Source organism: Maylandia zebra, linkage group LG2, assembly GCF_041146795.1.
Source record: "Maylandia zebra isolate NMK-2024a linkage group LG2, Mzebra_GT3a, whole genome shotgun sequence".
NCBI lineage: Eukaryota > Metazoa > Chordata > Actinopteri > Cichliformes > Cichlidae > Maylandia > Maylandia zebra.
In genome coordinates, this window is record NC_135168.1 from 12695784 (window position 1) to 12706325 (window position 10542).

General features: G+C 41.9%; 1 protein-coding gene across 1 annotated transcript; it reads right to left on the bottom strand.

Moving 5' to 3' along the window:
- Nucleotides 1-209: 209 nt before the first annotated feature.
- On the bottom strand, nucleotides 210-1674 carry LOC143413431 (E3 SUMO-protein ligase ZBED1-like). Its single transcript, XM_076876503.1, has 2 exons — nucleotides 1172-1674; nucleotides 210-926 (listed from the first exon to the last, which is right to left on the bottom strand). Exons 1-2 carry the CDS (start codon nucleotides 1672-1674, stop codon nucleotides 275-277), a joined length of 1155 nt encoding a protein of 384 aa, XP_076732618.1. The 3' UTR covers nucleotides 210-274.
- Nucleotides 1675-10542: the final 8868 nt, after the last annotated feature.

The following is a 10542-nucleotide window of genomic DNA, read 5'->3' on the forward strand; positions in this document are numbered from 1 at the left end:
GAGTACAAACAGTACAAGCAGAACAGGGCTTCAAATAATTGTGAGGGATTTTTACTGAATGTTTTCCACCCGTTTAAATCTAGCACATTGTTTTATCCATATACATCTTCAAGTTCACAGAACATAGGCCTAATTCAACAGGCAAAATAGAAAAAATCTCCAATCATCCTTTTGGGTAAGGTAGATTAGTGCAAAAAAATATGAAAAACAGTGAAAAGTATTGTTTAAATCACATTCAACCATAGAACAAGCTCTAAACACACGGTCCTCTGGTCTACTCATCCTTCAGCCAGTTGCTGAGACAAACCAACTTGTCCACGTTCTCTGAGTGCAGAGCAGACCTCTTCTTGTTCACAATGTGCCCTGCTACAGAGAACAGCCTCTCACAGGGCACTGTGGAGGCAGGAGTGGCCAGGTATCTGCGAGCAAGGCGGGCCAGCTGGCTGTGGGCTCCTGCATGAGCTGCCCACCACTGTAAGGGACAGTCCTCTAAGGCAGTGCAGGGCTCTGCTCTGTAGCGCTGTATGGCTCTGTCCTGCTGTACCTCCTCCTCTGACTCAGAGTCAGAGTCCATCTGCAGCAGGCTCAGCCTCTTCTTGGCTGGACCTTCTTCTGCAGTGTGTGATCTTCTAGGAGAGTCTTCATGCAGCATGCCTGCCAGTGTGGTCCACACTGCTTCTCTGTCAGTCTTGGGCACACTGCGTAGGTCTTTAAAACGTGGGTCCAGTGCAGTTGCGATCTGGAGCCATGCATAGTTGGTATGTTCCTGGCGGGAAGCAAGGTCTTCCTTAAACTTCTCTTTAAACCTCACCACATATGCAGGGTCCTCATCAGTTACTTCCATGACACGGCGCAGGTGGCAGAAGGCTGGTAGAACTACAGAGCAGGAGACGTAGGCCTCTCCTCCCAGCAGTTCAGTCACATATCTGCAGTGGAATACACACACACACGCACACACACACACACACACACACACACACACACACACACACACACACACACACACACACACACACACACACACACACACACACACAGATAAGACAGCAAATTAAAAAAAGCTTTTTATTACTAGGTATTAAGACATTTTCATAATAACAAAACTGATTTAAGATGTATGTTTGATACATTTAATCTAAACCTACAATTATGGTCACAATGACAGGCTCACCTGCAGGGCTCTAGAAGTGTCTTCAGTCTCTGGAGTTTGTCCCACTCTGGAGGCGTCAGGAGGACAAGTTTATGCTTTTGTTTAACCAGAGTCGCGGTTACTGCAGTTTGGTTGCGGATCAAGCGCTTCACCATCTCCAGCGTGGAGTTCCAGCGTGTAGGCACGTCCTGGGCCAACGGCTCCTGCTTGCGCCCCAGTGACACCTGCTCTGCGTTCAGCTCTGCTGTGTTTGCTGGGCTGTGCTTAAAATGGCCAACAATTTTGCGGCATTTGGCCAGCGCAGTGACAAAGCCACTGTCTGCGAGACTCACTGTGATGCATCTCTGTAGAATGTGCGCGGTACACGGCATGTGATTGAATGGCATGATGCGAGCCGCAGCGATCATATTGCGCGCACTGTCCGTGCCTACTGTTGTCACCTTCTCCTCAATTCTCCACCTGCGAGCAACAGTCTGGAACTGCTCTGCACAAGCCTCCGCAAAGTGCCGCTCTTCCGTTTTCATTATAGTCAGCGCAAAGGATGTCAGACCCCAGGCTTCAGTGATTAAATGCGCAGTAACTCCCAGGTAATTGTTATTACTCAATGATGTCCAGTGGTCTCCTGTCAGAGCCACGCATTCTGTGTGAACTAAAGCCTCTTCTTTTTTCTTTTTCTCCGTTTCATACAGTTCGTGGATTCGAATTGTTATTGTGCTTCTCGCTGGGGGCTTGTAGGACGCGTCCTGAGATGCAACCTTTAAAACATCCGCAAAGCCCTTGTCCTCCACAATGCTTAGCGGTCTACAGTCCTTTGCTATCCATTTGGCTATATTGTCGGTCAGTTTGTCCAAAGAAGACTTACCGAGTGGCCTGCGTTCACTAAGAGTGGTCTGACGCAGGCCGGGTGAAGCTGCTGCCCCGACAAACGCGTGTTTGGCATTAAGGTGGTATTTTAAGGTCGAATTTGAACGGTGAAATTGAAACTCTTTACTACAGTGAGTGCAAATTACAACGCGTTTGTTTATTGTCCCATCTATGTTCTTCTTGTATTTGAATTCCCCATCTAGAAGGCCATCCTGTTCCTGCTTCTCCATTTTCAGTGGCGCGGTAAACAAATCAAGTGGAATTATGGGAGCGACTTTTTTTTTTTTTTATCTGCGTGTTGCGCTAAATAGTTAAATATTCTAACGTAATTAATTCCAAAATTTAATTATCGCAATTAACGCGTTAATTTCGACAGCTATATTAAAAACAAAGTGCTCTTATTGTGAAAATCTGCCTCCTACTTCTTTAAATCATTTTTATGTATTTTTTAACCTCACAGTGAAACATTGAGGCATTAATCTGACACAGTTTGATCAGCAGCTGTGTTTTCACTGACGTTTCACTTTGATTTGTTCAGACTGAGCAGAGAGGATCGGTTCTCTGTGTGCGCACTGCTGAGAAACACAAGCTCATTTCTGCTGTTTCATGAAAAGTGTTATGGAGGAACAAGAAGTTCAGCCTCTAAACTCTCAGCGTGAGGACTGAGTGAAGAGTTTCAGAGCAGAGAGTTTTGGCTCACAGCTTTTAGCGTCTACACAAAGAGACGATTACGCACTTGATCTGAGAACATCTCCACCTCCTACAAACAAACTCTCCTACGAGCAGCTGTCACAACCACAACAGGCAGAAGACTGGATTTCTTCAGGTCAGATTTACTGCAGTTTGCATAAATTGTGTGTCACAGACATTGTAGTTCACATTTGTGTGATTCGTTTAAATCTTCTCCTCCTGAAAGTGAAACTCTTAAAAACACATCAGGCCACAACCTGCTGCAGGTTGTGCAGCAGGTTGTGAACATCGATTCATTAATGTTGAATTCTCTGCAGCTGCTCTGTTGCCATGTTGTTGCAGTACCGTATTTTCACGACCATAAGGCGCACTTAAAAGTCTTAGATTTTCTTCAAAAAGTACGGCGCGCCCTATAGCGCAGTGCCCCCTATGTGTTGTAAGGAGGACGTAGTAGAGAACACCATGAGAACGTTAAAGGGTGAAGTGTGGGCGTTGATCGTATATACCGGGACAATCGCACATACGTGTATAAAAGAACAGGTATGTGCGTTATGCAGGACATCGTTGTTTTAACAACCCTGAAAATGGCAAAGAGACACGCTTACGAAGCACAGTTTAAACTGAAGGCCATCAGCTACGCGGAGGAACATGGAAATCGAGCAGCGGCGAGAGAATTTAAGGTTAATTTAATGAATCGATGGTTCGCACGTGGAGGAAGCTGGAAAACAAGCTCCGACAGGTCAAGAATACGCAGCTGAGTTTCCGCGGACATAAGGCGATTGATAGAGGATTTTTATGAGTGGTTAGAAAAAAACTGTTCAAATGCAGGAATAGTCAGTGCAAAAAGGTGGAGAAATACAAAATAAAATATATTGTCCAGCTTGGCAAGGCAAATGCACCCCTGATTTAATAAATGCTTTAAAAACCGCTTTGCAAAAAGAGCTATATGTGGAAAAAAGTCAGAAGAAAAAAGCAAAACGTCTAGCAGAATGGCATCTTTTCAAAGTGATGATGACAGACGTAGAAGACGTGGAGAGGAAGGAAGTGAAACATATGAAGCGGAAGTTTACAATATAGAACAACTGCTGCTAGGGTCAGAAGCCAAACCAACAGTTGTAGTATATGTGAACGGTGTGCCGTTAAAAAAAAATGTTTTGAGACACAGGAGCTTGTAAAACTGTTTTAACTGTAGAAGTCCCAAATGTAACATTTTCAAAAAACACTATAATTGTGAAATCAGCCTCAGGACATGTGACAAAACAGCATCTAACCGATCCCCTTTTTATGTCACATAGAGATAGTGGCCGTGGCTGCAAAAATCAGTGCATTTATGACCCATCATGCCCAGATTGTATGAAATAAATAAAAGGAAATCATTCATATGAAGACCTTTTCTAAAAAAAAAAAGGAAAAAAAAGAGAGATGCATAAGGTAGATTAAGGCTGTATCATTGTACAGCCAAGGAAAGTGTGTGAAAAGATAAATGTTTCCATCCTGGAGGTGGGTGAGACTGCAGCTCATTCACGTCCTTGATGGATACAAAATAAAATATAATAATAAACTACTTGGTTCGACATGCAACAGAGAGAATGCATGTGACTGAAGGTTGGATCTGAGATGAGGCAAACAGAAGACCAGTCTAAAAGTGGGCACAAACCTGTTCAGAGAAAGAGCAGATTTGTACAGATTGGATGAACTATAAATTATCTGTTTGCTGAGTAAGATGATCCTAACTATTAAATTGGCTCAGTAGTAGTATAGTGATATACACTAGTAAAATATTGTAATATACTATTGTTACTATATAGAGAGAAAAAGATGATGATATTAATAATGATATAAAATTAATATTGACGAGAAGTATCCTAGTCAGTATGATGTGAGATGGACAATTGTTATGAAGTAGTCTGCACCAAGCTTAAGGTTTGCTCAAACTCAGTATAATGGCATATGAGATGAAGAAAATAAAGGCAATATCTAAACCAATTAGGTGCATAGAGGCACTTAACCTGCTTGAAAACCTGTCATTTATCCTAGATAAATATTACTGAGATACAGAGCACATCTATAATAACAACTAATAAGCCAAACCCTGTAGATAATAACTAAACCTACAGGATTATGAAGCTGAATTAAATGTGTGGACACCGCTAAGTTGATGAGCATGTTACACATTTTCTTTTATTTTTTATTTATTGGTTTTTTAGAGCAGAGGCTGCATGCTATTAAAAGCCAACACATGCAGCTGTCTGTGAGCTCAGTTTCCCCTCACACTTCTGCTTTGTTTCTGGCAGCATTTTTCTTTGTCTTTTTGTGTCCTGACTCATGTATGTTTTTGTTTTTTGATTATTTTGTTGGTTTGGAAACAAATTTGTGCCGATACTTGAGGGATTGGGTGTGACGGGTACAAAATAATAAATAATAATAACACTATGAAAGTTGATAGTAGGGTGAGTGCAAGGCGGTGTGTGAAAAGAGGAAGTCTGAGAGAGAAGTGTGTGCGTAGGCAAACTGCAGAGTGTGTGCGTCAAAAGAGGGTGTATTGTTTTTACATCAAGGTTTAGTAGAACTAAAGTAGAACGTCACAAACAAACAGATAAAAAAGTAAAATGAAGAGAGAAAATAACTGACAATTACATTAATGAATAGAAAACACACATACACAAAGTGCCATATGTGAAATTATTCTAGGAAGGAGTCAGAAGTGGGATAGTTTAATATAAGATGCAATGAAGGAAGCAGCTTACACTCCTTTAATTTCCAGAGCCAGTGTGTTCCCTCCCCTGCCCACTTGGCCCCCGTATCAGGCGAGTATGGAAGGCTGGATAGCCCATGACGGGTAAGATCCCACCTCGAAACCCTGGGACAACCTAAGGCAGGCACAGTCACGATTACTCGGCCTCACTCAGTCCCTGTGAGCTCAGACTCACGGGTGAGATGAAGTGAAGAAGACGGGACCTTAAGGGTAAAGCCGCTGGGCTAAGGCGGAGGTGGAAAGTGGCAAGTGGAGCCCTAACTTCTGGCTGAGGACAAGGAACGCTGCTATTTAAGGTGGGAAATCAAAATTTGGGTTAGTAAATTTGGGAAGGAGAAAATTGACTGTTTAAAGGCAAAATTATGAAGGAGTCTGACACACTGGAAAAGCAACATATGCAAATTCACACACACAAACATAAAATACATTTGAGTTTGAAATTGAGGAACTCAAAGAAGCTATATGACAAAGTGAGTTATGAAAACAAAAAGTGATTAAAGTAGTTTTAAAAGAGTGACTTAGGAGTGCTCTGGGACTAAGTGATCAACAGTAGTGATCACTGTAGAAAGAAATAAAATAATTTAATAAGGTGGTAATGTTTAAACATATGTTTCTGTTGTTACAGCAACTCATTGAGAGATGACTCAGTATGCAAATTAGCTGAAGTGAGTGGTGACGAAGGAGCTTCCTGTGTGTGTGTGTGACTGAGACTTTCAGAAGAGGAAGCATAGCAGACAAGAGAAGTGCAGAGTTGGGTAGGAAATTTATAGTTTAGTGATTATATGTTGTCGTAAAGGGGTTTTATGCTGAATTTAAGTATGTTAAAGGGGGTGATTTTTGTGTGCAAATTGTGTGGTTTTAATGAGACTTTCGGTGTATTGAGGGGATGAGATTATGTGGTGGCAAAACTTGTGTGTTTAAGGTTGTTGTGGTGATGGGTTGATTCTGTCAGTAAGGTTTGGGTTGTTGTTGTTTTTGTTTTAATAGAGGGAGTTTTAGGAAACATGGACATGTCTAGGATTGGGCCCATTAGTTTGTAACAGTGCACTTAAAGGAAACCTGTCAGGTGATTTTGTTTTGTGTTTTGTGAGCTAATAATCAGCTCTATTTTTTCTCATTTCTGTTCTAAGCAGGCCTGCAACAGCGCTGACAAATTCTCGGGGAGAGCAAATAAAAGGGGGGCTTTCCAGATTACAATTGGCTGAGGAGAAAGCTACCTGTGGGGACTGATCAGGTCGTAAGTCCCTGTCCAAAATTGTAGGATTTTATGCGAGTCAATCCAGTCCAAAAGCATAAAGAAATATTTTCCTATGGAAAATAAAAAAAAATGAATGAGCTCATTTTGCTGAGGGTGGAGAATCTGATCGTGCGGGAAGCTCCACTATTAGCAAATATATGGTGTGACTGCATGTGAGTGAATGTGTGGCTGGGTGAGTGAGGATGCATAAATGTGGACAAACAATTGGCTTTTACTAGAGAAAATTTCTGTTTTGTTGACTGGGGTTAGATTATGGGATTATAGTATATTGTTGGGAGAATGCCAAATGTTAAAGGGGAAACATTTTTGATGTAACTCATGTTACCATTAATTGGAGAAACACATGACTGATAATTGTTCTGTTTCAAGTTTATTTTTATGACATAGATTGGATCATGAGTGGGGAAAAACTAAGCATTTTGAGTTTTGTATAGTATTGTGACACATTTCATGTGTCAAAATAAAAGGGGGAATTTAGGGTTTAATAATTTAATTGTTTAATAATTTAGGATCATTTTAGGACTTTTTTGGTTCTTATTATGCGTGATTATGTTTGGGGGTTTGTTGATCATTTGGATATGGTAAAACTGAAACTGTTATTTTTATGTTAAGGTTAAAGGATTAAAGAGGTTGTTTTCTTTTGGATCTTTTAGTAGAATAGGCGCTTATAATGATTTTCTGGTTAAAAAGGTGACTTAAGATTAGAGTAGAGGCACTTGCAGCAGCTACAATTCGTGTACAGGATGTTGATGATAGCGAGCAACCGGACGGGAAACCAGCGCTTAAAGAGTTTTAAAGGGATGAGTAACGTTGAAGAATATATATAAATACAAGTCAATAAGTTAAGAACATAATTAGGATCATGCTTTTGATTAAAGAGTCCCAAATAGGATAAGTTAGGGAGGTGCAGGAAAAGGTGTTTTGCTTCCTTTGCAGAAGATCCCGGCGAGGATCCTGGAGGCCCCGAGGCTTGATGAACCACATCAGACGAGACGCAAGAGGAGCACTAGAGACGTGCAACCTCACGACTCAATCTGGGGAACTGACGTACCAGACGAATTCAAACATGGACCAAAGGACAAAAAGTAATGCTTTCTCTATTCCCGTGGGCAGGAAATGCCAAAAACATGCTCAGGATAGAGACACTCGACTACCGTTTTGGACTGTTTCTGAATGCTTCAACAAAGATCAACAAGGCTCAGAATGAAGAAATCGATGCAGTGCGCATCACAATAATGCAACACCGAGTCGCATTGGACGTGATACTAGCCGAGAAAGGAGGCTTATGTGTGCTCTTCAACACGACTTGCTGCACATACATTCCTGATAATGTGCACTCCAACAATATGACTGACGCACTGGACGTGCTGCGACAACTGAGTCAAGCTCAACGACAGGACTACATCACTGGTGAAGAGGACTGGCTCACATGGCTTCTTAGTGGGTCATGGAAGACGTTGCTCATGAAAGGACTAGTACTCGTTGGAGTACTGCTCATACTCCTTTGCTTATTCTCAACATGCATATTGCCCTGTGTCCACAGAATGGTAAACAATATGTTCACCACAAAACTACTAGCATATGTCTCCCTACCCCAATACGAACCACAAGCAGAGATTGAACTTGAAGAAGATGAATTTTAACTGATGATCATGTATGTTTTCACCAAATGACATGCAAGTTGAAAATGTGACTAACAAGTGACTATGCATTGATTAAACCTGTGAAAAATATTAACAACAGGAGGGAATGATAGAGGATTTTTATGAAATACAATATAATCAAGTGTGTTTTATTTTCTAGTGTTCATATATTTTCACATAACCAAGCCTATTGTTAAACAAAACACAATGCATTCCTTACTTCAGTGTTTGAGATGTTTGACAAGACAGGATATACATGCATTCTTTACTTCAGTGTCTGTGATGTCAGATAAGCATGAATACTGCTGTGTCGTTATTTTTCAGTTTGTGTGCAGAGGTTAGATAGCTAAGACAATGCCTGAGCTCTCCCCTTTCCGTTAAAAGAGGAAGTGCTATGTAATCCATTTTGAACTATAAATAAAGCAAGCAGCCTGTACTCGTTGTGTCTGTCTTCTCAGAGGCATTCACCCGTGTACACGTTCTTAAACTCTGAGTCGGTCTGCAGTGTCTTATTTCTCTTACTTGTGAACAGATGTCTAAACCCCTGACAGCGATCATCGAGCAAAGAACGAGCGGGAGAAGCGTTTCGACGGTCACCATTCGGCTAAAAGCAGTTTCACTTTCACTTTTTATGAAACGGTGCCATTTTTCCATCCGGACCAGGACTACGGTAGCGCAGCAACTTCCAGCGGATTATAAGGAAAAGCTGGCCATCTTCCGCTCCTACTGCAGCAAACACATCGGCGACAAACACATCCAGCGATGGATGACCGATGGAGACCACAGTTTCACCAAGAGTGGAAGGCAGCGCCGGGAGAGTTACGCCACAATTTGCCAATGGATTGTAGATGCTTGGGCTAACATGTCTGCTGGCACTGTTGTTCGAGCTTTCGCAAAAGCCGGCATCATTTCTGAGGAGCCGCACGGCACGGAAAGTGACTCTGACAGTGAAGAAAGTGAACCTGGCATGTTTGATGGAGATTTAGCGCAGCTGTTCAATTCAGACACAGAGGATGAGGACTTCGATGGGTTTGATGATAAAAATGTGAGTACCAAACTTTGTTTTGCTCCTGCTTTAGTTTTAAATACGCACACTTTTATGCTTGTGTGTTGTTGATGATGACGATTACCGGCAATAGAAATGTGAGTAAGGTACCGAACTCAGGTTTGCTCCCGCTTTATTTTTAAATACTCATACGGTACTTGTATGCGCCCTATGGTCCAGTGCGCCTTATGTGTGTGTTAAATACAGTAAGGGCACACATAACTGAGACTGCGCCTTTTAGCACAGTGCGTCTTATGGTCGTGAAAATACGGTATATTAATAACTAACCTCGTGTTGTGGACAAATGATCTCAGTTGTTCTCGTATGGGCTCAAAATGTGGTCATAAATATTTTGTACTTGTAAAAAAGATTTGTATGTGTATAAAAGATTTGTGTGTGGACTTAGAAAAAAAAACCCTGCAAGTTACAAGTACGGATTTTGACCCTATTTTTCTTCCTTTCATCTGATTGGTCAATGTCATGTCAATCAACAATGTAACAATCCAATTAGAGAACAGATGGGTTTGGCTGTCGAGGGGCGCTTTTTTTTAACTGCAGGTCTTTGCCTGCATACATGCACATATGTCCCTCTGTGGGGGGTCACTCCCACTAGGTTTATATCTGGGACTCTCCACCATTTGACCTTAGAACTGAAGAAGCTTCTCGGATGAGAGGTGAAACGTCTTCAAGTAACTTAAAGAAGTCCAGACGCTTTTCTTTGCAAGCTCCTTTGACATTTGACCACGAGCAATCTTTTCTGGTTTCTTTGTAGCCAGAAACCAGCTCTCTCCTCGGCTTCCTCCACTACACGCTTGCCCCACGCCAGTCTCCTCCGTCACTATAAAGGGGAGAGTCATGAGCTCCATCACCCTCACCTGTGCCGTCCAACGTCCCGCCACCAGCCTCCACTGCAGCAGGCCAGAGACCACACCCCTGCCACAATAAGTAAAAGTATATCCTTGCTGTACCCTTAATGCTAAATGTGCTAAATTAACCGCTGCCTTTGCCCCTTTGGGATTATTCTTATGTCACTGGGATGTTGACCTTTGACCTTCACATTAGAGAGATGGGCAGACATAATTAGTGTATGAATTTTAAAGTAACAGGTAATAAAGAGAGTGTAGCAAATGTAGTCAG

Coding starts and splice junctions, on each gene's coding strand:
- LOC143413431 (XM_076876503.1), bottom strand. CDS start 1,674: ATGAAAACGGAAGAGCGGCACTTTGCGGAGGCTTGTGCAGAGCAGTTC. Junction 927..1,171: donor ACACTTCTAGAGCCCTGCAG/GTGAGCCTGTCA, acceptor ATTCCACTGCAG/ATATGTGACTGAACTGCTGG.